Raw genomic sequence first — 26,546 nt, 5'->3', positions numbered from 1 at the left:
GTTATATATTTATATTTTGAAGGGAAAAATGAATTTGAAACCAATTGCTGGAGAAGAGTAAAAACTTAAGCCATAAATTTTATCCTTTCTTTGAAAAATGTAAAATGTAATTAAATAAAATACTCTTTCTCCTTTAGAAAATTCTCAAAGTCCATTTTATGTGTTAGACTCAGTGGTTGGAAAAACTACATTTTTTTTTACAACTACTTTAGTATAAATGTAGTTAACTACAACTACTTTTTTCAAAATGTAGCAACTACAAACTACTTTTGAAAAGTAGTCGCTACTTCGCTACTTTAAAAAAAAAAATCAAAAGCATACACATACATATCATTTGAGGATTGAATGAAATAATTCAAAAAATGCTTTAGATTAATGTATAGACTCATGTGAACATGGAATATTACAAAGAATTATTTATTCTTTCTTTCCTTTACTGAGCCAATTTATCAATCCAAACATTTTTTATGAATATTCACAGCAAAAAAGGACTAAAGTTGAAAGAATTCAACCTTCAAATTTTTAAGCCTTTCCTGACAGTGCTACTCGACTAATTGAAAAATGTAAATAGATGCAGTCATAATTTGATTTAAATTTTACATAGGCATACATATATACATGTACATAAAATTGATTTAGATGATGAAAAACATCTTTTTTAGACAAAAGGGAAAAACATTAATTTTAGTAATAGGAGTTAATTTTATAGGAACTTATATTTTGTAGGAACTAATTAATTGAATTTGAGTTTCAAGCTAGAGGTCCTGGATCAGGATGCCATCTCTTTCTTACACCACTGATAAAATGAAATAAAAGCATTTTTCGATTCTACCGAATAACCACAAAAACTTACTACATTTAATAATTGACTTTTATTATATTAACTAGCTGCTTTGCCCGGTCAACCTTGAAAATAAAAATTATGTCAAGTGACTGATATTCAACAATCAGGCTTAAATAAAAGAAAAAAAACATCATGCTAATTTTCCCTTCCAAACAATGACGGCAGATATTAAAATACTCTGAAAAAATTAAATCGAGAAAAATGGATTTAAAAAGCGTAACCGTGGAAGCACGAAAATAAAATGATTAACAAATTAAATGGAGATGAGATTTTTCAAACTTGATTTAAAAAGACTTGTAACCTTTCTTGGAGATAGAAGCTTAGTTTTTCGACCATTGGTTAAGATAGATCTGGAGTGAAAAATGTTGCTTTTTCCAATGGTGCCAAAAGAAAACTGTGGGACAATTCCTTCACTTTTTATTGATAGATGTAATGAAGAAAGTAGTACCTAAATTTCAGCGAAGCCTAAAAACATTCGAGCTAAAAATGCAAATAACGCCCACCGTAATTAAGTTAGAGCATTGAAACAAATTGTGTAGAACGTGAAAAATGTTACCCTTTCCAATGATATGTAATATTAATAAGAGTGCAAGTAATTTTTCACCCCAGTAATTCAGGAATTTTTGTGAAAATGGGGCCTAAATTGGAATAGAGAAAGAACTATTCATCGAATTTTTTTCGAACTGGTCTGCAAACCTTTTCAGGACTTAAAAGAACAAATTGAAAATTTCAGTGAAATCGGCCAGGTAGTTCTCGAGTTTTGCGAGTTCAAACACACATACGCGTTTTGGAGACAACATTTTATACTATGTAGAGATGTATCACAGGGATGAAAATCTTCCGCGATTTTCCCCTTTTTGTATTTTTTTTATTTCCCGGACGCAGAGCATTTTCCAGCGATCGATCGCGATCTTCCCGTCAATATTTTTGCTTACTCACGTGTTCTTTCTGAGGTAGAAAGAAGGAAGGAGCTTCGTTTTGTGAGTGGGGAGGGAAAAAGGCTCGAGAATGACATAGAAAGCGGCGGCGTTTATGCATTTCAAAATCCGATTGCATCCGCTTCCATAACCCTCGCTAATTTTTGTTTACTATGCCATCCTATCACTTAAACCTTTATAACGTTTTGTGGACTATTATTTTCAACCCTTGTATGTATTTTGTTTTTTGCTGAAGACTTGTACACTCATTGTTTTGCCACGCCCATTTCACAATCACTTTCTAGCGATCGCGCAAATACCCCCTCACCTCCCTTCTGCCCCAACCTTCCCATCAGGATTCTTGCTGAGGTATACATTCTTTCTTGAGTAGAAAGAAGCAAGGAACTTTTTGCTGTGTTGGTGAAGAGGGTGAAATAGGAATGGAGGGAGAAATGCTGGAGAGCGATGGTGGGTGCAATCGTTTGATGTTGCTTTTGAAATCCGATTGCATCCGCTTCTGTTACATTCTCTCATTTTTATCTGCTATGCCATTCTACTGTTTAGACATTAATACCTTTTTGTTGACTAATATTTTCAACCCTTCTTATACTTTATTTATTTTTTATGAATACTGCCACGCCCATTCAAATATGTTTATTCTATTCCATCCGAGTTAATTTAAGCCAACATTGTTCTTCAAATCTAGTTTTAATGCTTATCAGGCTTACCAAAGATCTTAATACATTCAAATTTATTTTAATTATAATGTGCTATTTTATTATAACAGACATGTAAATATAGCAAATTAAAGATGCTTATCTTCTCAAATCATGACATATTTGAGTGTGTGTTTAAAACTTTTTTATCAATTTAAAAATAATCATTTTTATGCTAGTGCTTAAAATGACCATCAAAGCTCAAAAAGCTTTAGACTGGGTTTAATTTTTTTATGATTTTTATAGAATATACCCAGCTGCTCCACAAAAAAGTTAGCTACACTGATAATGTCATTTTTTAATCATGATGTCCAATGATTCAGCTTGTATTAAGTGTTTAATTATATGGAAGTTTTATAGCATTATATGTCACATTATAAAGTTTTAATTTCACCTGATTTGTGGGCTATGGGAAATTGAAAGTGGTAAATGTAATTGATATATCTGTTAAAATCTTAAATAAATGCAAGCTTATTTTATTTATTCACTTGTTAGCATTTCTACTAGTAAAAAAAAACATTTATCTATTAATATTTGAAAGACAGTATAGTATTGATATAATTTCACTTAATGTAAAAAGTATATATTTATTCAAATTTTAAGTCTCGCAATTTTTCCTCTTTTTTGACTTCGGGCTGTTTTCATCCCTGATATCAACACTCAATCAGTAAAAAAGAAAAAATAAAGAAATAGGAAAAATAAAAATAACCCAAATGGTTCTAGTATTTATAATTAAGTATTAATAATTATCCAAAATATGAAACATAACTAAAAATGCTTAGGTACTTTACTTCAATGAGCAATTCTAAACAGTGGACTCCGGCTACAACGAATTTGATGTACGCGAAATGGCTGTATAGCGAGCTTTTTTTGAGTAACGAATTTTGGAGTTGATGCGAATTCCTCACCGAAAACAAGGCATTCTCTTCTGCCAGAAAACACAAGCGCAGTACTGAATTGGCAGTTATCGCTTATTATTTTCTGTCTAAACGATGCTCTATTCAAGGCGAATATTGAGGAAATGTGAAAGTTTCGATCCCAAACAAACTAATGACATCAAACAGATAAAAAGTATGGAGTCCAAATAAAATGTTTGAGGGCAGCTCGTATTTTTCAGAAGTTTTTCTCGCGTTTGACTTGCACCAGATTTGTTTGAAAACACTTTTATTTATTTATTTAATTTATTATTATTACTATTATTATTATTATTATTATTATTTTCAAAACTTTATTTAAAAGTAGTTTCCAGAAATCACTACAAATTTTTTTTTGTATCGAACTACTTGCTACTCTACTTTTTTAAAAATTTAGTGCGCTATACTACAAACTATTAAAAAATGTAGCTACTACAGTAGCATCGCTACTTCCAACCACTGGTTAAGCTTGATTACATTCATAGAAATTATGTTGCAACTGTAACAAAAACTCTTTAAAGTGGCCCCCCTCTGAACGGCCGAGATTTTACGGAACGGAGGGGTGGCCGCTCAGAGAGATTTTGCTGTATTTTGAAGTTTCATTAATAATTGCTTGGTTACAATTTTTCAATGTTCTCATACTTTTTTTTCTTTTCTCCCTGTAGCTATTGGAAGATTATGTGAAAAATGTAAGTTAATTTTATACCATTCATCTAAAAATTAATTTTTACTTTAAGAATGGGATTTACTATGAGTGTAACATTAGCTGAACGTATTAAGAACGACCAAAATTGAAAATTTTTAAGTAGACTCATCCAAACATTATGCATAGAGAGGATCACAAATTTTTGATAAGGATGAAAAGTAGCAATTGTTGTTATAAAAGTGGTTTCTACCATTTTTGTATTTTTGTTCTCATATTCCAAAATTTTGTAATCCAATATCCATCCTCTTTCCCTCAAGTATTAACCACTGCTAACTATTTTATGGTATTATTTACTAAATACGTTGAATGTAATTATGGATTTAAAAACAAATATTCATCCATCCAGAAAACTTCTTAACTTCAGTAGCCATCATTTATTTAAAATGAGAGAGAAACAAATATTCATTCACTACTCAATATTTCCTTTCATAATGACCCCTGTATATACCGTAGTTAATAGTGAGTGGTTTTTATGCTTGAGTTCATTCAGATATTTTTTCATTGATGTTAGTGAAACTTCTGTGAGCGACCAACTCCATATACATGAAATACACCGCCAGCTCAGTCATTCATGTATTTCTGCTTTAGCCCTTGCTATAAGGTGGTAACTTGCTAAAAACACTCTGTATAGCAGTCACCTCCATTAATGACCACTTTGTTCAGGAACTGAGTGGTTACTCCAGAAAACTATCTCTGTATGTCATTAGCCGGAATGTTTGTGATTCAAAATTTTTGGTTGTCATTTTCGAAAATTTTAGGCTGACAACATATTCTAAAAGTGAAAAATTCAATGGTGAGGGGGGATAGGGGGAGTTCAAATTTCTTCACAGTTCCTGAAAATTTCACACTAACTGTTAACAGAAAATTATACTTGAGTTTACTATCATCCTTGATCATTATGTAAAAGCAATTATGCTGCAAAAATATCAATTTTTCTGCATTTTCTATGTTGTAAAATTCCATGATTTGCTTTTTAATAAAGATTGTCCATTGTTTTTGAAGGCCAGTGCAAGGGTGATTGTGTTCCGGTATTTTACTGGATTTCCGGTATTTTCATCTTGAATTCCGGTATCTTCATCTTCAAAAATACTGGAACTCCTATATTTTCAGAAAAACCCACTTTTGTAAATTTAGGGCGATGTTTAATGAAACGCACGCCGAAAGTCCAAATTGAAGACGTTTTGTTTGGTATAAAGTGTAAGCTACGGTCATGTTTTGCAAACTCGATTGTAATTATCGAAGAACAGCTGGGGTGGGGGTTAGAATAAAGGCTAGATAAGAAGAGGAAGGAGGGTTACTTGAAAGAATATTTTCCCCCTTTGGGAAGGGTTGCTGCAAACGATTTTCCTCTCCTGCTGAGGCCAACTATTCTAAGTTGTGGCTCGTGTATCTAAAAGAAAAAGATTCATCTCCTAACATTTTTCCTTTTTTTTTCTGCCAAAGAAACTATTTTTCAGATGATGCATTCACACGTGCTTCAAGGTCAAACTGAGAACGGGTGAAATCGGTGGCCAGTTTTATTTTTTGGGGGAAGGTAGGAAGAGAAAAGTGGTAAGAGCTTTGACTCCTGTCTTTGTTCTTTATGGCAGTTGGAGGAATTTATCGTATGCAAATATTTTCTTTATTTTATATTCTGGTCTATGATCTTTGTGTGTGTGCGTTCTGTTGTTACTGAACTAATTCTAATTATACTTTATCATTATTAATAGGCTCCTCATAAATATAAATTAGTTTGTTTAATTCAATTTTACTAGTTAACTCTTTTCATTTCGCTACTCTTTTTGTTTGATAAATTTATTCATTTGAACTTAGCATGTTCTCATTTAAAAAATGAGGTATCTGGATAAATCTGAAGATATTGGCTTCATCGATGCAGGAAAGAAGAACAAGTTTAATTGGGAATGGTTAAACAGAGTGGATTCCTACAATGAAAAAATGGAAATATGGTGTAAAAAAATTGATAGGGCTTTTGCTAGGGATTTTGCTTTTGTGTTTCTTGCAACAAGCCCTTTACATATGCTAATGATGGTGTAAAGGCATTATTGCAACATTCTTCTACAAATACTCATAAAAGAAACCGGGAATCATTAAAAAATGCTGGTGTATTAGGTGGATTTTATCCGGATGTTGATTATGAGATGAAAGAAAACAGAACTGTTGATTTTCTTACTAGAAAATGTCGATCTGAAGCTTTAGTGTGCTCATTTATTGCTGAACAGTCTCTTTTATTTGCTGTAGCTCCAGAAATTGTGGAACTAGCCAAAACATTATCAAAAGACTTGCAAGCATTGAACTCCCTTAAGTGGAACCACTGTTTCATACAAACTGAAGCATGGACTTGCCAAAACAATCAAAGATGAACAGTGGGAAATTTTAAGGATACCTGTCAAACACAATAAGAGTACATTCAAAAATGACAGCCTTTTAATTTTGATTAAATGTTATTTTATGAATAATGTGCCTACAAAAAATATGAATTTGTTTTCCAATTTTAGGTGAAATTATAATTTATATTGCATCAAAAATGGTACAGTTGTATTAATTTTAGAAATTTTGAATTGGAAATACTTCAAGAATAAATAACATGCTTAAATTAATACATGGATTATTTAAAAAAAAAATAATAATTTTGCTTAATTTTTAAAATTTCTGTTATTTGGTCTAAGACAGGCAGGTTTTGCTGCTTCAACCTAGAAGAAATGACCGAAAATTTTGTTCCAGCTTGGAAAATATGGCCGAATGTTTAGTATGCAACTACCACTGTTGGTATCATTTTTTAAAACCCAAACAATTTGGATATTTGAGATAGCATTAATCTATTATATATCATCATCTCAGAGCAACACTAAGTTATCCTACTGTTGCTCTGAGGTGATGATATTTGATTGTTATAGTCGTCCCCACTTAATCGGGTAATGGAATCGAATACCCTACTTATAGAAATATAAATCTGTAGAACAAAACAAAACAAAAAAAAAAAATTTGAATTTTGTCATCTTGAATTCAAATTATGTTTTTCGCAATCACGAGTGTGTGTTTGTATGTGTGTGTGTGTGTGTGGGGGGGGTATGTGTATGTGTGTGTGCGTGTAAGCATATGTGTCTGTGCAGGCATGAATGTGTGGGCAGTTGTGTGTATTTGTGTGTAGGTGTCTGTATGCATGCGTGTATGTGTGTAGGGGTATGTGTGTGTATGGTGGTGTTTGTGTATGTGTTTGTGTGTGCGTGTGTGTGTAGGATATGGATGCAACCTGGAGACGGTTTTCGCTAGAGGAGCAGCATCGTGAGGCCGGCCGCCGCTACGGGTGGTGCTGGCAGAGGGTGGCGCCGCGCCACACAGTGGGGCAAGTACGGAAAGCTTGGACTTTTCAGTAAAACCAATTTCTACTTAAAAATGTGATAATATTTTGTTATTTAAAATGTAAGGATAATCAAATACTAAGTCATTAGTGCAAAATAAAATATTTAATTAACATTTAAAAACAATTTTTGAAGAAATATGTAACAGTATTTTAGCCTATTTCCATTCCATCACCTTCAAGCAAATTCTTCACTTGTTGTGACATTTCGTGGTGCAAACTGCAAATCTTTGGACGCAAATTTGAGATAAGAGGATCAGAATTGATTATTAAATTATTAAAAACGTCTCTATTGTTATCTATTCTGGACGTTTTCCTTGAATGCGATTCCCTATACGATCGAAAATACTTATGGTTTGCCCCTTGAGCGTCTTCGGAGAGTTGACCGATTGGTACTATAGCTTACTTAGCTATTTCGGGTCCGTGTATAAGTAATTTATGCACTGTAACGGGCATAAAATACCAACCATATAAATTCACATACATCTGAGCTGTCTCTTTCGTATATATTTCAAATTTTTTAAATTTAATCATGAATCCAGATGAAATAACTTGCAAAATCGTTGAAAATCGTTTTATCATGTCAAGATTTATTCCGGTTATGGAAGCTGATAATTCTGCATTCGCAAAGAACTTTCGTGACGTATTTCCGTCGTTGGATGTTCCATGGCCTTGTTTTACATAATCTACCATCAACCTCAGCTTAGATTTAAAGTCGTTTTGTATTCTTGCCTTTCTTTGTTGTAACAATTCTTTGTGGACAGGTGACTTCGCACTCCACTCCTTGAAGTCAAGCCTATAAGCAATGTGTATGAGGCATTCAAAACAATGTATCTAACAATGCAGAGGTGATAAACCAAAACGAAAATGGTCTTCTTTAATTTCTTTTTTGTTCACCACACTTAAATTATTCATTTCTTTAGGTAACGCGTCGCAAATATAACAACGCATCGAGGAAGTAGTCTCCGTTAAGTAGTTGCAAATTTTGCCATCCACCACAGTTAAATGCAATTCATAATTTATGGTAATAACATGATCTTGATCTACGAGTATGTATGGCTGAAGGGTATCTGTTTGCGATTGCACTTTTTCTACGAAATTTGTCGCTGTTTCTTTCGCTTCCTTTGCAAATTCGAAACTTATTGGTCGACAAAATCTAGTAGAGGAAGGCTTTTCATTGATCCAAACCACCATATCTTCATCTTTCTTGATAATTTTAAGGGGGACTACACTAATAATAAATACCGTTCAGTCATCTATTTCAGTGCTAGAAGATTGTTTGTACTGCGACTGGTTGGAAGCACCGTCACATCCCCATTTTAATATCTTAGTGAGGTTCTGGGGGAGCTTTTTTCAATTTTATCAGATAACAATTTTATGAATCGGGCAAGAAGTATGATCTAATAAATTTTGTAAACCTACGTTAACTCCGGAATCTGTAACTTTTACATTGTCAGGATAGCACTCTTTTTTAGTAATTTGAATTTTTTTATAACTCGGATAAATGTTCCTGCCCAAATCTTTTGCATTTTTTCTGAGAGCATCATATTGAAACCTCATAAGTTTAGCAGTTGCATACATGGCTAACATTTTTTCATTGTAACCAGGAATATTATTAGGTTTAGAGAGATTTTCACAAAATTCTTTTATTGTTTTAATATGCTCGGGATGGTTTTGGATAAAACTAAAAATATATACTGCCTCGTCGTCAGACCTGAGCTTTTTGTTTAAGACAAAATTAAACATTTCGTCAGAACAGTTTCTTAAATGTTCAGTTTTTCTGCGTTTTTGTCAATCGGACAAATGTTCAAACGATTTCGAGCGTAATGGAGGAGAATTACCTGTTGATGAACAAGGCACAAGTTCATAAATGAATTCTTCAAAAAAAGACAAATCCATATTCAGCCACTGTTCATTTTTCCTGAGAAACGGTTCCAAAGTTCTATTTGACGAAGACCACTTCGTTGATAAATAATTGCACCATTTTCTCATTTTATCTCTTAATTTCGTCTTTGTCGTATTTGTAATCTCAGAACCAAGAGTGTCAATCCATTTTTCCAGAGCCAGTTCGTAATGGGTGAAAGGAATAGAATTTGTCTTTAAAAAAATAAAAAGGTCACGGTTGGTTTTGAAACTCATCTTTCACCAGCAAGTCTATGGGGTCAAGCACCGATATCATTCAAGTTTGCTTACCAAAGCGAGCGTACACTAGAATTCATATACACTAGAGCCATTGTAGAATTACATTGTTAAGTACAAAACTTTAGACTGCATAAAAAACATATTTATAGATCACCGAATAGCAATAATTGATAAGCGAAATCTTTAGAACACAAACAACAACTCTAACTAATGCCAAAAACTATTTAGAAAATATCATTAAATGAAGCATGAGCAGACGATAGATTAAAACTTAAAGTTAAATTCATTTTTTATCACAATGTTCTATTTTTTTTCGTTTATGGCTGTTTAATAACAGACGATATTTTAAATTATTTTTTTAATGACTTTTTACAACTTGGCATACACGAAAAAAATCCGAAGCGTCACTGATTACTTTCAGATATTGGATAGCTGAACTCGGGGATTCTGACGATGATACTTCAGAATAAAAGATGAAATTTTTAGGCATGACAATTCCTTCAGAATTTATTTTGGATAAATCTGGTGAAGTATTAAATGGATATTTAAATTAAAAAGTGTTTACTTTTGTTTGTTAGACAACTTGCTGGACTAAAATCAAAAGTAAATAGCTTTTAATGCTCTAAAAAGTAAATAGCTTGCTGTAAGTTCTCCTAATACAGAATGTAATAAAAGAAATTAGATGTTTATTAAGGACAAACGTTTGCTTTTTGAAGAAAAACACTTTTCTTGATGTACATGTATAATATTTTGATCTTTTCAAAATATGCCTGCTCCTTGTTTTCATTTTTACTCATTTTGTGATGTGTTTGTTATCATACAATTTATGAGAAGTATTTTTGGGAGATAATTGTGTCTTTTTCCTCTGCTGTCACTTATAACTCAAAATAGTACCAATTTTTGTAGTCCCCGAAATAAGCAAACGAAACCATGCTTCTAAGCATCGCACATGATTTTGTCCCACAGTCGACAAATGACACAATAAAACTGATTCCCTCGAAGTATTTGATTGAAATAATTTGCAATAAAAAGTAAACAAACTGAAACTGTAAACATGTTTACTTGATTAAAGTGAAAAAACCAACGTAAATAATACGTTTCGTGCAACGTTCATTTCGTATTCGTTTCCTCGTCCTCGTAGTAAAATATTTACTTATCTTTAATTTTCAATATCTTTTGAATAGGCAGGTTTAGGCAAAAACTGAAACCGGATTATGAAAGCTGAAACTCTCTACAATGCTTGCGATACAATAGTTTTGTTAGCGTTTGTTAGCGATTTTCGTAATTCAAAAATACATTCAAAACTTTGAAAATTATCTCCAAAATTTTTGTATTTTCTAAGAAACGTTTTTGGGTGTTTTTCTTATTTATTAGGAGTGCATAAAGCCCAGCACATCACACTATTAAATTTGAACAGTTCTTAAACAAGTTATCTACAAGTTATCTACTAAATTGTCTTCTAACGAAGTAGCTAGTTAATTCTTCGAATTCAAGGTATTATCTTCGGGTAATAATGTTAAAAACTAGTAAGATTAGTGGGAATATGTTCTTAGTTTATCAATACAACAGTAAAAATGCAAAACTAAATGGTTTAATTTTCCGCCCAATGTCCAAAATTAACATTAGGCTGCCCCACTGTGCGCCGGTGGGAAAAATGAAAGCAATAAGCAGTCGTGATTGCTCAAAAAAAAAAAAAAAAATCCTATAGCAATAATGTGAAATTTCCCTGCTTTAAGAAATATTTTTTCATCCATACCCCGCTTAATCGCTGACATATTCAAAGTTTCCTGAGTGACACTTTTATTTCAAGTCGAATGTTTCGTCTATTTTTTGGGTCGAAATCCCAGTTACCCTTGAAAGTAAAAGGTCACTTGTAACAGAGCACAAAATTGGGGCTAACAGTCATCCTAGTTGGGTTCTAGCTATAATCTTATCTCAGACTGTAAAATGCATCAGGGGTTGGATGTTTGAAGAATTAGACCACATGCAGTGAGCAGGGATTAAAATGTTTCTTTGATTGGCTCTGGTCCTGCATGATCCTTTCCCGTCTAAGCATTAAGTTACTCGGCTGTTTTCTGTATCAGGGGTCTGGCCAGAGGATATAAGTCAAATTAGAAGGATCAGCTTATACAAAATCGGCTAATTTTGGGAAAAAAAAAAAAAAAATCGGCACTCTTGGGATACTCCTGCAAGCGATAAATAATTGTGACTGCCAAATAAATATAATGGTTGTTTGTTTTATCACTGCTAATTAGCAGCGTTGTTGTTGTAAACTTTTCTGAAAAGGCATTGGTAAGCACTTTTCTCCACTCATGATTTAATAAACAATAATAATATATATCTGCGAAATGAACTTAGAACTGCAAAGGGATAGTAAGGGTGAGGAAAAAATATGATGGCTTCAGATAGGGTTACCAACTTCAAAATTATCACCACTAAGCGTCTGGCATTGAACATTTATAATGACTTGATTAGAAAATATTCTCATCATTTTGCCAGCTTGTCAATGTTTGCGTTTTTATGGTGCCGTGCGATGTTTGTTATTTTGGGAGAAAATTATACGGGTTTTGATTTTTCGATGCTAACAAGGATGAAACAAGGATGATTAACTTTAAATAAACTCTTTTAATCACCGTTTTTTTTTCTTTAGATGTCTACATTTTGAAAAATGCAATCTTTTAACATCCGATATGAGAATCATATTTTGTTCTTTTTTCAAGCTAACTTCGCTTTATTAGGATTCAAATTAATGAAAAGTCTCTTTATTTCTGTTAGAACTCTCATTTCAAGTTTTTAAAGCAAAATTCCATTTTCTGTTCTAAGTCAAAAATTGAAATGCTGAATAGATAGTTTATTTTATTTTATTTTTTGGGTCAACTGTGTCCACAGATATTAATGATATGTTTATCATAGGACTCTAAAATGCAATTTTGAAATAATTTTATCAAAATTTCTTTTACAAGCCGTTTTTATACTTTTGATGCCTTCACTTTGAGAATTGCGATCTCTTTGCATTCGCTATGGGAAACCGATTTTTCGAATTTTTGATGATTATTACGCTTTGTTAAGAGGTAAACAATTGAAATATCTTTTTATTTTTGTTAAAATCACGGAATTTATAAGTTTTAAACAAAATTCTGTGCTTTTTAAGAGTGTCTTGGGTCAAAAAGTTGAATGCTGAACAATATTCTGAATTTTATTTTATTTATTTATATTTTTGTTACAATTATTTTAAGTACTGTACAGAAATATATCTAGTATAATTTAACATAATGTAGAATGGTAGATAAATATTGATACTTGAAAGAGCGATGCCCCCCCCCCCCCCCCCCCCCCCCCCCCCCGCCAAATATCAGAAAAAAAATCCAGGATGATTTTCTTGACGTAGAAGAGGAAAACACTCAACTTTAAGTTTAATTGATGCAGTTTGTGCCATCTCTAAATTCTAAAATTTCGTTTTAACAACGTTTTTTTTTTTTTTTGTTTGTTTTTTTTTTTTTTTTTTTTTGCGAAATTTTTTGATTTTTCACAAAATTAATTCATTTTTCACAAAATTATTTGATTTTTCACAAAAAACGGACCCTGTGAAAAATCCTGGACAGACCACTGTGTATAAAAAAGTGGTTCCCAGGGCTATTTAACTCTTGCTCTTGGAAGAGACAGTTGTCAATGATATTGTTCGACTTGGTTTGATGTTTGATAAGGTTGTATCTGGAGAATACGGAAAGGCTTTTTCCGAAATTGGTTAGTTGTCGATTCTTTGTTCTGCTTCGGACTGATTGTTTGGTAAAATAAAATCTAAAGGAAATGATGTAAACTCATGTGTTCAGTTAAAAGTTCTGAAAGCCATTTAAAAAAAAAAAGAAAACAGACAGATAATTGCAAAAGAATTTGGGATTTCTAAAGTCAAGTTTCGAGTATAAACCAAAACGCTGATAAAATTGAGGAAGAGTTCTTTAAGAAGAAATGAAACTAAATATATATATTTTTTATGTATTTATAGTAAATGTAATTTTTTATCATTGACATAACATTGTATTTTAATTTTGGGGAAATTCATGTGTATATTTAAAAAACAAAAAGGTATTTACCATTCATCTTAGTAATAGCAAATATAACACCAGCAAAATACTTCAAAAATACATTTCTTGTACTCCCCGTATAATCGAATGCCGTGCTTAATTGAATAAAGCATATCGGAACCGTTGATATTCCTTTAAGCTGCACTGACTGTATCAAATATTATGAAACATATAGTAGTAAGTGTAGTGTTTGCAGACATGTAGTCTTATTTAAAACTTAAAAATTTCAACTGGTAGAAGACTTTTTCATGATAGTAAATATTTTAAACTTAAAAGAAATATTTTTCAGGTGATGGTAAATGTGTCATTTGTGATTCATATGTCAGACCATGCACATTGGTGAGAATATGTGATGAATGCAACTATGGCTCTTATCAAGGAAGGTGTGTGATTTGTGGTGGCCCTGGAGTCTCTGATGCCTACTACTGCAAAGAATGTACTATCCAAGAAAAAGACGTAAGTATTTCTTTTGCAAAAGTAAAAAGTTTTGGCCACTTTTTATGTTACATAGTTGTTCAAATAAGGTTCGACTAAATGAGAATGAATTTCAGAATGAAAATATTAATCACATATAGTGATTTACAATTCCCATATATTTATTTTTAAGGGTATAACACTTGGATAAAAACCCATACAGGGTATTTACCTGGGTGTTTATTTTCAAGGGAACTCTATTCACACAAAATACCTGCATTTATGAATAAAATAATATTACAATATGTCTACGGTAAAATGACTTATTTTCACAAGGCTTTAATTTTTGTGATATTCACAAACCCATTGTAATTGCAAAAATTTAAGCCTCTTACAACTATACAGGGTGACATGAAATACACTGCCAGCTCGGTCATTCCAACCGAGGACTGCAGTTTCGTGCTTATTAGCACTCATCAGCCCGGCATAGGAAGGGACTGAGCTGGAAGTGGAAAAATCTCTTAAGGAAGCCAAAAGTGCCAAACAAACTGGTAGCTAATATAGAATTAGCACTGACCAGGCGAGTGCCCAAAGCAATAGTTTGGTTTAATTCGAAGATTGTAGGCAAGGCATGGTATATTCAGTAAATTACCAGCCTGAAGCCAGAGCTAAGGTAGAAATACCTAAAATACACTGCCATCTCAGTCATTCCAGCCGAGGACTGCAGTTTCGTGCTTATTAGCACTCATCAGCACGGCATAGGAAGTGACTGAGCTGTAGGTGGAAAAACCTCTTAAGGAAGTAATACCCCCCCCCCCCCTTAAAAAAAAAAAAAAAAAAAAAAACAATTTGCAGCACATTTTGTGTTATTTTCAATAGTTTGCAGTGAAAGAAAACATCCAATTATGCTTTGTTTTTTGAAACTTAGGCATTTAAGGATCATGTCTACTTCCATCTTGTGAATGACCAAAGATGGCATCTATGTTTTCTAGTAGCCATTTCTTTTATTGCCGTCGTCATTTTGCCTCAAAATGCTTATTTTTATTCAAGAAACATCGATTACAACGAAGATTAGTTCTCATAGAATGAATTCCCTGGTAAAAAATTGAAAAAAAAAAAAAAAAAAAAAAAAATTGGGGATTTTTCCACGACATTTTAAACCAAGTCATTTTTCCTGACAATTCCAGGTAGAGTATCATTATCTTTTAATTTGTTGTCAATGTTATTAATAGCAAAAAGGTTATTCATACTTTAAAAAAAAAAAAGTGGCTACCATTTTTTGTGACTTGGTAGCCAGTGGCTACTATTCAGAATTCTTAGTCAAGAGCTTTACCATCGGCTTTTTTTTAAAAGTAATTGTGGTTAAAATTTTTAATCTGCAACTGTAATGAATAAACCTTTTTTTTTTCTTTCTTTTGCTTTAGCGGGATGGTTGTCCTAAAATAGTCAACTTGGGAAGTTCCAAAACTGATTTATTTTATGAAAGAAAGAAATATGGTTTCAAGAAAAGGTGACAAAGAAAGGTTCATCTCATCAACAGAACTAACTATAACATTCTCAAAAATGTACTACATTTCATCCAATTTATTGTGTGTTTTAATACCTGTTCTTTAATAGTTGTGTGAAAAAGTAAACATTGTTTAATAAAACAAATCTCTTGTAGTTAAACTTTTATTGATACACATCATAATTTATATCCTCTTGCTAGCAAAAATAATTCAGATGAATCAGAACGACTTGCTTTTGGTTTAATTCTTTTAACTGAAGAAAATATATTTTTCATAGAACTAACCATTGTTTCAACATTTGAACAATCCCATAATTTGCATAAAAACGTGCCATCTTTTTTCAGAGTTTTTGTTGCAAATTTTAAAGCACTTGATGCTAAAGTTACTATTGCCACTGAATCTAGTTCATAAGTTCCTGTAGCTTTGGGAGCCATATCGCTCAATACAACATCACACTTTCCATTAGGTAATAGACTGCATATATGATCTTGTACTGTTTGTTCCAGAAAGTTTGATTGTTTAATAACTATTGCACCTTCAATATCCTCCATGTATTGCAGGTCAACAGCAACTGCAATCCCTGCCTCCGATTCTCCTAAAGGGGAAAAATGGAAAAATACATGAAATTGATAAAGCATCTTTTCAAATACAGTTAAATCCTAAGTTAGATTTTAGATGTGAGGGAGTCAAAAGCTCAAATGCAACACTTTTTATAAAAATCACACTCAGATTTCCTCATACTGACACTTATTTAACTATAATTTACTTTGTGTTAATTGAGTTAACTAAAATTTAAATTAATAGGCTTGATTAAAATAAGTTTATAAACTTTCTTTTACACAAGTTTCTTTTGCTATAAAAACGGTAACATATGTTAAACTATTGAATCCAGTTTTTAAAGTAGTTCAGGATGCAAGTTCAGGAGCAAAAGCAAAATAGAAAAGTTTAAGAAAAACAAATATAGCTTATGTATATCAGCATTAATTGAGAACATCTTTTCTAGTTTTGATTGATTCATTCCAAACTTAGAGGGATGAACTTCGTGTACACAAAAGTACGAACACTGCTATTTTGTGACCACATGCTTAAAGAGAAAAAAATATTTAAAATGGGACTAAAGATTATAGATAAATGTTAACTGAAAATGTATATTTTATTTAGGTGTGTGAGTTAGCAAATTAAACCAGCAAATATACAGCCTGTACTTTCAGCTTAAAAAAATCATAGAAAAAAATTGCTGCCTCAGGGCAACAGTTGATATGAGCAAATGTCTTACTGTTGCTCCGAGGTGACAAAATAGTCATTGCAATTATTGTTTAAAAAATATAACTTTGCTCTTTCATTTGCCTCTTTTTTCTTTATACAAGCCACTTGTTGAATTAAAAATTCTATTTAAAAATCTATAATCAGTTCGAAAAAGTCCCTTAGTGCCTTGAATAAAAATTTATAAAGCGAAGAATAACTTGTTAAGGTAATTTTGTATATCAATATTAATTTCAAATAGGTTTCAGGCATAATCAGGGGTGCACACCTGGGGGGGGGGGGTCATGGTACAGACTGCGGCGGATGGCATTTTTAGGGTGGGTGGGTGTTTTGAGGAATATTTTTCCTCTTTTTTTGGGGGGGGGGGGGGGGGGTCTTAGTGATATTTAGGGGCTGCGCCCTTGCTCTTAAAGGGGTGGACACACCTGACATAAATGTAGGTTTTTACATTTACATCAAAAACCATGTCAAAAAGGGTTTTTTGAAGTGAGAATAAAACCACCGACAAAATTGCGAACCTTAGTGAAATTTCATTATACAACAAACTTCAAATGGTTGCAAACTTTGTTCGTTGTAATTGAATTCAAAGAATATAGCAGCCAGTACTGAATACCAATATACAATGTACCATGTATGGTATAGTACAATACCAATACTGAACTTTTATTTCATAGAAATGGATATTTTGAGTATTAGTATTCGCTGTAATGAGATTTTAAATTTGTATTAAAAATCATTATTTAAATTATTACATAGTTTGAAATTTCATATGAATTAAAAATAACATTTAGCAAATTTTAAAAAAGGATATATAAGCATATCTGTAAAATATTTAAAAAAACAACCATTTATCATCATGTTTTATACAGTAGAAAGTATAAAATAAAAAAATATATACATTCAAAATTAATTTTAAGTAATCTGTGAGGTTAGTTTATGCTATGCACTTTTAGGAAAACTAGAAAAAAAAAAAGGGTTTCAATATTTCTTATTGTTTCAAATAACAAAATTCAAGGCAAATCAGAAGTGTGTGATGGTACTGCTTTAGATAGACCCATCACAAACATAAACAATATCATCATTAATTAATAGGACTGAACTGATAGCAGTCTTTCTGAAATTCAAAAAAAAAAGAAGTTTTTTTTTTTTGAAACAAGTTTGTTAGAATAAGAGCAAAAGGCACAGCTTTGCACACATTCAATAAGATTGCTTTTCAGTATAGTTCACTTTTGCTTTTTGGTTAAAGGTTGAAAAATTACATTTTTTTAAAACTTAAAGTTGTTGTTAGAGAGTGTTTTATATCTCATTTCCGGGGAGAGGTACTCCATAGCTTCTGAGTTGGATACGACTTTGCACTTGGAAGAGAGTGGGGGCACCATGGCTTAATAATTCATAACAGGGTGTCAACCTATTTAGTCTACCTGGAAAAGTCGAAGAACTTTTTCAGACAGATGGAAAAGCTGGGGGAAATTTAACTTCTGAGGAAAGCATAAAATTTCTTCTGGGTAAAAAGTTCAAGATTTCAATTTGCAATGTCAAGGAAAATAAAATTAGTTCTGAAATTTCGGTTAAAAAAACTAAAAGGTATTTCATTCTTTTATGCAATTCTTCTTGTCCATTTTACTTCTTAGTTCCTGCGTCCCCCTCTCCCCTAATAGAAGGATAAATTCAAGTAAAGAATTTTGTTTTGCATAACAATACATTTAGATTGAATTAGATTAATTATGTTTTGAGTTTAAAATAACTTGATCAGATCATTATGTAGAGCTGCGAATATATTCAATTTTAGATTACTAGAAATAGTGCTAAAAATCTATTTCATGTTTTGAAATCAATTAGTTATCAAAAAGACTATGCCTTAAGAAGGGGAACCAGGGCTCAAAAAATCCACTTTTTTAAATGTTATAAAATGCTAGTAAAACTATTCAAGAATATATTGAAAAAATTTCAATATGTTCTGATGCAATGAGTACTTTAAGTGACTGTGAAGATTCGAAAACGTTCACAAAATTTTTTTTTTCAAACACGTTTTTTTTGAAAAAACTTTTTTTCAACCGGTAGGCATTCAAGCACAAAGCATTATTGACCAATCCTTCTGATAATGAATGTGAATATTCTTTATTCAATTATATTCCATTTGAACCTAAATCTTTGATGATATTATTAATAAAATATTTTTTAATGCAAGAAATGTGAAAAAAAAAGTGGTACAAAAAACATAACATTGCAGGACCATATATAAGGGCAGGGGGGTTATTGAGTTTCAACCCCCCCCCCCCCCCCGAAAAAAAAGTTTGGTTTGACATTTAAATGTTCGTTTATATCTAAAATTTCCAAAAAATATTGTTTCGAAACTCAAATGTCTTTCATATGTATACTAATTGCATAAAATGCTTGCATATTAGATAACCTGAAGACTTGAATATTAGCACAAATAGCACAAAGCTCCACATGAAAGTGTTTAAACCCTCCCTGAAATTTTTTTCTGGTTATACGGCCCTGTAACATTGTAATCAAACTCCTCAAAAACGTGCTATTTTTAACTTTTTTGAACACAACTAGGTTCATATTCTTAGGAAATATGTTGTTTACGAGATAGAAAAATTGTCATAATTACAGACTAAAATTGCGGCTTCAGTAATGCCCATCAACAACAAGCTCTAATGACAACCGCCCATGGACAGCAGCTTCTAATTCCACTAATTCTGGTAGAAATGACTTCAAAAAATTACAAGATATACTTCAAAAGATGAATAAAATATCTCCCAAGTTTAAAGAAATTCTGATTATTTCTTGCCTGTTAAAATAATTCACGAAAAACACTAAAATTTTTTCCTCCTAAACTGGTTTCCCCCTTAAAGAAATATCTTTCTTGAGATAAGGAGATGAAAACAAAAGCGTACTCCAAATCTTTTCAAATGACAGTAAAGTCTCTCCTTATTACAGTAGAATAAAAATTTAAAAACCATTGTAAATCTAAGAAATAAGATATATTTTACGACAGATTTAAGTTTCTAGGTCATTTACCATGGCTTTAGACCTTCAATATATCAAAACACCCCCTCAAAAAATTTGAAAATAAATATATTTTATTGATCCAATACTATTCTTCCACTGCCACAAAAATTACGCTGGCATTGCAATGGCAAGAAACCAAGAATGTTTACATATTATCTGTAATATTATTTCTATTATAAACTTATAATGTTATTTTAATTTTTTTGAAGCATTATTTATTCATGAAGTATACATATTTTGAAAAACCCGCCTTTTTTGAAGCGAAGCTAGAATGTGTAAATAATTTTATTTGATAAACACATTTCTTATCTGTACTTGGTAAGAGATCTTCTGAATCAAAACTGCAAGTTTTATCAAACGGCAAAGCTTTGCATATAATGATAGGGTTCTTTAAGCAACCAATGCTTAAAATTTGTCTCAACAATACTGAAAAACTTGGTTAAAATCGTACACTAACTCTCATGAAAAACTCAGAATTATTTTACGCAATTTTTTTTTTAATTGGAACGATGCTCACCAGAAAAGCTCATTACAATAACTGAATATATCTTCCCAAAATAAAAAACCAAACTTTAAAAACTCATCAAATATTCTTTTTGTTATAAGAATTTACCTTATTACAAATAAAATTACTATCACATTCAAAAAACCTGTCAACTTGTTAAAATATGCATATATCATGAAAAATAAAAATAATAATAATTATAAATAAATTATAAGAGGAATAATGTAAAACATGTGCAGAAAATATGTAAACATTTAAATTAAACCAAAATTTATGCAAATGAATACGAAAATAAAATAGGTCCCTGAAATCAAGTTCGGCGCTTGAGGAGAATATTTTTCGGTTCCCCCATCTCTCATACACATATAGAGAATGGTGAGTGTATAGTGAAAAGGTAGCCTACATTTTTATATTAATTACTACATAACTGGACATAGGCTGAAATCTATGTATCATAAAAGACAGGAATTAAATGTACAGTCAACTCCCACTACAACGCGTTTCGACTTACGCGAAAGGGCTATAACGTGAATTTTTCACGAGTAACGAATTTTAGAGCTAAAGCGAATTCCTCGTCGACAACAAGAATTCTTTTGGAAGGAAGTATCAGCTTTGTTATTGGCAACTAAATATTGATTTCATGAAACGTTATTACATCTCTTTAGAATCACTGACAGCAAAAGTTCCCACACTAAATCAGTCTAAGCATCTCGTTGTTAGTGCATCAAATAACCACTCAGCATCTTTCATTTATTAATTTTTCCATTCTACTTATTAAAGTTGATGAAATATAATGACACCTTAGTGCGCTATTTCATCCAAAAAGCTGGGGAAAAAAGCAAGTTTCTGCCAAAAAAAGATTAAGATTCTCGATATGCTTGAACAACTACAAAACGTTGACGGTAACACGACAATAATCATGAGTGAACCTTCCATACATACAATTAAAAGTCAAAACAAAAAGATATCCGAAAAGTTCAGAACTTATTTTCAATATTGAAGCTTGCAGAGTAGCGTTTGTGAAAAGCAAACATGTATTATAAAAATGAAAGCTGCTCTTGAATTGTGGATTAAAGAGATTAAGAAGAGAGACTTTTGCATAAAAATGGTAACGTTATAAAAGAAAAGGCAAAGCAAACGTATTTAAAAATGTATTAAAAAAAGAATAATGATCTGATCATAGAGCATAGATCATAACTATCTTTATTTTTCAACTCAAGAATATTATTACTGTATCTACTGTACAGTAATAGTACAGCTTTTATTATTACTACATAATGTGCGTGCCATGTTGTTTGATTTTATGTCTTTTCCTCTCACTGATCATTCATTTTGGGCATTTTAAAGTATTTTGTGTTGAATAAAACAGCTTTTTTTATTTTTTAAAAACAGTAAAAGTTCAGCTCCTTATGTAGAAACTAATGTATAGTTGAGAAATGCTTTAAACCAGTTTAAGGTTTGTTTAACAGTGTCTAAAAAAATTGTGTACGTACATTTTTCTACAATGCGAAATTTCGACTTACGCAAGGTCTCTTGGAATGCAACCCTCGCATAAGTTGGGACTCGACTGTAATGTGTTAGCATTTTTAAAACTTTTCACACAAATAATAATTATACGGCAATTCCACAAAAATGTCAACCTGAACACCAAAATTTTAATATTAACAAAACTATAAGTATTGTATATCATTTAAAAGCTTGAAATAGATATTTTTAAAATGTACTACGTTAAATTTTAATTTTTCCTATTGAAAATAAGCCCTAATAAATGTCTGTGTCACTTCCGGATATTTTGGGGAAAATTTGGTCTGTAGTAATCGATTTTTTTCCTAAAAATATTCTAACTAAAAGGAAAAACTGTTAGTGTTTTTTGTTCTACTCATAATATAGTACAATACTGGAAGTTTATACCAAAAAATATCTTTACAGTTTTTTTCCCCTCAGCAAGAAACTTATAGGTGGAAATACTCCAAAATTTATATTCTCTGCCTACATCAGGAGTATTTAAATGCTGAATAAGTAGAATTGGAAGTTTACAACCGGAACACCGAAAATTCCTCGGTAACTGACTGACACACTTAATACAGTAACTGACTGACATTCTGTTTAACTTTAAAATAGCTGCAATGAATTAATTTTAATACTGCTGAAAACAGAATAATTTTATTTTTAGCCCCTTTAGTGATATCAAACAACCCAACTCTTTTAATTCTTAAGAATGATAACATATTTTATTGATTTTGTTCATTATTTTTTCTCACATAATATAGTAATGCTTGGGCCTAAATTTCGAAAACAATTGCCTAATATTCGAAAAATACATCAATTCAAAACAGAAGAGAAAAGCATTTTACAGTCAGTATAGCCCTAAGATCACAACTTTCACAGGGGGGAAAAGAAATTCTAAACTATGGGAAGTGACTGCTAGTAAAGAACATTTCTATGGAGTTTCTTGTGATTTACAATATTTTGTAGTAAGAGTGATAGATGATAATAGGGGAAAGGCTAAGGTGAAATTCTGGAAAAAAGGACTTGTTCAATCATATGAGTGGCTAAGAAGATGTAGAGGAAATAGAAATAGTTTACTTTTTAGAGCTCAATAATTTTACTAGGATGTGATCCACTTTTAAATACCGAAGGAAAAAAGAGAGATTTTCAAAGCCTCTAGTAATTAAAAAAAAAAAAAAGTATGAGGGAAAAGAGGTTATTGATAGAACAAAATAAAATCTTATTTTAATTGCTTTTTTTTTAAGAGTTTTATTTACAAATTTTAAGGGTGTTAGACATTCAGTCAAACACATTTATAGATGTGACCAAAAAAGAAAAAAAAAAAAAAATTGAAGGAAGTGTTGCAGAGTTGCAAGTGCCTACAGTTTCTATTATTTTATATATTAGAGCTAGGGGTACACTGAGGGTGTAGGCTACTTGAACGAAATACTAGGTAGCACAAAATTGTTATTTTGATGTTACAAATCCATCTTTTACGTTTCCTTGCTTTTAAACATCATAATTGCCATATTAAAACTATATTTTGTGCTAATTTTCTATATGGTCCAATTATTTTGGGGGTCCTCATATGCTTAGGGACCCCTGGTCTAGCCCTAATGGCGAAGAAAGCTCTGCTTTTTGTTTTACTCATAATTCTGAATTTTTTATATTAGGATATATAGGAAATGTTGAAATGTCTGTCATTTAGCTCACCAGGGTGGTCTAATTACTGTAATTTTGTTATTTTAGTAATATTTTTGAAATCAAATGCCTTATGATAAAAGGTTGTTCATTACACCTTGACCCCAATTTAAATTTATGAATAATTCCTTTTGCTCTTAGAGGAGAATCTTTTATTCATTCTATACTACTTTTCTTGCAGGTTGCATTCATATCAGTTAGTTACCATGCTTTTAACATTTTTTTTAATGCTTGAAAATGCATTTCAAAAATTCAATAGTACCATTAAATTCAGCTTGAAGAAATCAAAGAACTAGGAGAAAATATTTTCTAAAAATTAATATTTTGTGTTGCATGTTTGTAATATCAGTCAATTGCCAATGTGTCAGTCAATTACCAACTTGTCGTAAATAATGCAAATATTTAGTTTAGCAATACAGTGGCCGTCGCTTATATGAATCACGTTTGTTCTAAACAGTTTAGATTTCACAAAGCTGCTGATTCAATAAAGCAGCTAATTCAATAGAGCTGGTTTTTGTTCTGTTTTTGACAATTTGATTCATTAAAGGGGTTGATTCAATTAACCGGCATTCACTGTATTAAATTTAACAAATGAATTTTCATTGCTTAGCTTTTATGGAAACTTATTTATAAGTTCTGCTGCTTAACTTTGAACATTTGCATTAGTATATTTAGAAAATTTCAGAAATGTCAGTCAGTTACCAAGCCGTTCTAATTCCTGTAATTCTTTATTGTAGCAATATTTTCCAACTCAAATTTCATAGGCCGAAAGTTTATTCATTGTTCTTTGATCCTGATCTAAATTTAATAAAAATTCGTTTTACTTTTAGAAAAATCTCTTATTGAATCAGTATTACTTTTCACACAGGTTGTATTCATGTCAGTCAGTTACCATGCTTTTAACAATTTTTCTAAAATCACCCAATATGTATTTTGGAAATTCAATTATACAATAAAATTCAGCTTAAAATGTACAATAAGCAAGGAGGAAATATATTTTTAAAAATTAATACTTTATGGTGTATGTTTCAAAATACTTATCATTTTGCTCTGTAAATGTCAGTCAGTTATCACTGGAATTGCCCAATAATAAATTGTAACACAGCAAAATCTTAGTTTGTAGAGACTTCTCTTATCTTGGTACCTGGGACGATTGCTCCTCTTTGAACGGCCCTGGTGCTACTAATTTATTGCATTCTTATGAGGAGTCTACTTTGGTATTGGATAACAAAACTAGTAGAAGTGCTCTTTATGTCAATTTTTAAAATGATTTTGCTAAAATTCCACTTCATACAAGTTTTAGAAAATTGGCATACACTGGAAAAGTAATTAAAAACTGTATATGGATAAGTGACTAAAAACTGCAAATGGATAGAAAATGGACTGATGTGAAGGAACAGTTATAGAGATACTAGTTCGAGGAAATTTTACATTACTTCAGTTTTATTTTTAGTTTAGTATTCTGTAAAAATAGAATTCTAAACTCGCAAACATGTACAAAATAACAGCATAATATCTGGTTTCTAAATCAATAGGAGATTGACAGGGTTAATCATGACCCTTAACGTATTCAAAAGATAGCCAAAAAACTGCATTTTCAGAACGATTTGAAGAAATAACCAGGATCAGACCAAGAACTCTTATTATGCTCGTTATTACACTCATGAGCTCCTTTCAGTTTATGTGCTCAAATTTGTGCACCTCCCCTCCAAAACCAGAAGCTGGAAAATAGGCGCCCTTGGATCAGGGGCGTAGCTAAGGGGGGGGGTTTTGGGGACAAACCCCCCCCCCCCCCCGAAAAGTTATTCTCAAAAAGAAGAGAGAAGAGAAAGAAGAAAAAAGGAAGAAAAGGAAAAAATTCCAAGCGATTATACATACACACACACACACACACATATATATATATATATATATATATATATATATATATATATATATATATATATATATATACATATATGTATATATGTATATATATATACATATATATACATATATACATATATATACATATACACATATGTATATATATACATATACATATATATATATATATATATATATATATATATATATATATAAAAGAAGTAACCCCCCCCCCCGAAAGTCGGGTCTAGCTACGCCACTGCCTTGGATGACTGTTTTAAAGTATCAGTAATATGCTAAAAGTAGTTGGTTTTAATGTCAGGTTCTATCAGTGTTAAACATTGCCTGGTATCACTAATCCTGTTCACAAAGCTCGGACAAGCAGTTGCCAATGTTCCAACAAATGACCCCTGTGACTAATAACTAACCCCTGTGACTAACTTTGTTTAGGTACTACTTGTACCTAAACAAATTAAGATCACATCTCGAAGTATTCAGTGAAGAGAGGAACTCATTATATTTCTCAGTATTGGGAAATGTTTAGTGCTACATTATGATCAACACAATGGGTCACAATTATTATAGAGCATGAAGTTTAGTGTATCACATAAGAGCTGATGTGAAATTAATTCAAGGTCATGTTTAATTATCGCTAATTAAATGAACATTTTCATAATATGCATTTATATTCATTACTTAAATTCAACTTTTTCACTACAACTTGAGTCCATGAACCCGGTGCTGCGCCACAATCAACAACGAAGAAGCCTGGTTTAAAGATTTTGAATCTTTCATCAATTTCCAAAAGTTTGTACGCACTCCGACATCTGTAGCGATCATATTTAGATTTTTTTACATATTCATCATTTAGTTGTCTCGTGATCCAATCCTGTGAACTTTTTGATTTCCCTTTCAAATTGCTTGGAACTATTTTCAAACGGCAGATACTAGTACTGATTTTTCTATAAAATGTTGGAGTTAATGACATAATAGTCATTTTAAAAAAATTCTTTCAAAAATATACTCCCTTTTGAGTGCAAACAAAGATATTCGCTTTAATAAAATAAAGCGCGAAGCATAAACAAAAGCTAGCAGACAACTAAA

The 26,546-nt window shown here is 31.5% G+C and overlaps 2 protein-coding genes across 2 annotated transcripts in view; one reads left to right on the top strand and one right to left on the bottom strand.

Moving 5' to 3' along the window:
- LOC129217289 (PHD finger-like domain-containing protein 5A) overlaps positions 1 to 15,752 on the top strand; it is a 23,551-nt gene extending 7,799 nt beyond the window's left edge. The window contains exons 2-4 of the mRNA XM_054851563.1: positions 4,057 to 4,080; positions 13,969 to 14,135; positions 15,518 to 15,752. Of these exons, the coding sequence (XP_054707538.1) occupies positions 4,057 to 4,080; positions 13,969 to 14,135; positions 15,518 to 15,607 (281 nt within the window). The 3' untranslated portion in view covers positions 15,608 to 15,752. The remainder of the gene's footprint in view (positions 1 to 4,056; positions 4,081 to 13,968; positions 14,136 to 15,517) is intronic.
- LOC129217288 (rRNA methyltransferase 2, mitochondrial-like) lies at positions 15,683 to 26,546 on the bottom strand. The gene is made up of 2 exons (XM_054851562.1): positions 26,139 to 26,546; positions 15,683 to 16,196 (listed from the first exon to the last, which is right to left on the bottom strand). Exons 1-2 carry the CDS (start codon positions 26,437 to 26,439, stop codon positions 15,778 to 15,780), a joined length of 720 nt encoding a protein of 239 aa, XP_054707537.1. The 5' UTR covers positions 26,440 to 26,546; the 3' UTR covers positions 15,683 to 15,777.

Source organism: Uloborus diversus, chromosome 2 (assembly GCF_026930045.1).
Source record: "Uloborus diversus isolate 005 chromosome 2, Udiv.v.3.1, whole genome shotgun sequence".
Taxonomy (NCBI): Eukaryota; Metazoa; Arthropoda; class Arachnida; order Araneae; family Uloboridae; genus Uloborus; species Uloborus diversus.
The sequence above is the reverse complement of the archived record's forward strand: the minus strand, read 5'-3'. Positions and strand labels throughout refer to the sequence as shown.

Excerpts from the sequence above, each read along its gene's own strand:
- LOC129217288 (XM_054851562.1), bottom strand. The coding sequence starts at position 26,439 with ATGACTATTATGTCATTAACTCCAACATTTTATAGAAAAATCAGTACT. Across the intron at positions 16,197-26,138 it reads AGTGAAAAAGTTGAATTTAA|GAGAATCGGAGGCAGGGATT; the intron begins GTAATGAATATA and ends TTTCCCCTTTAG.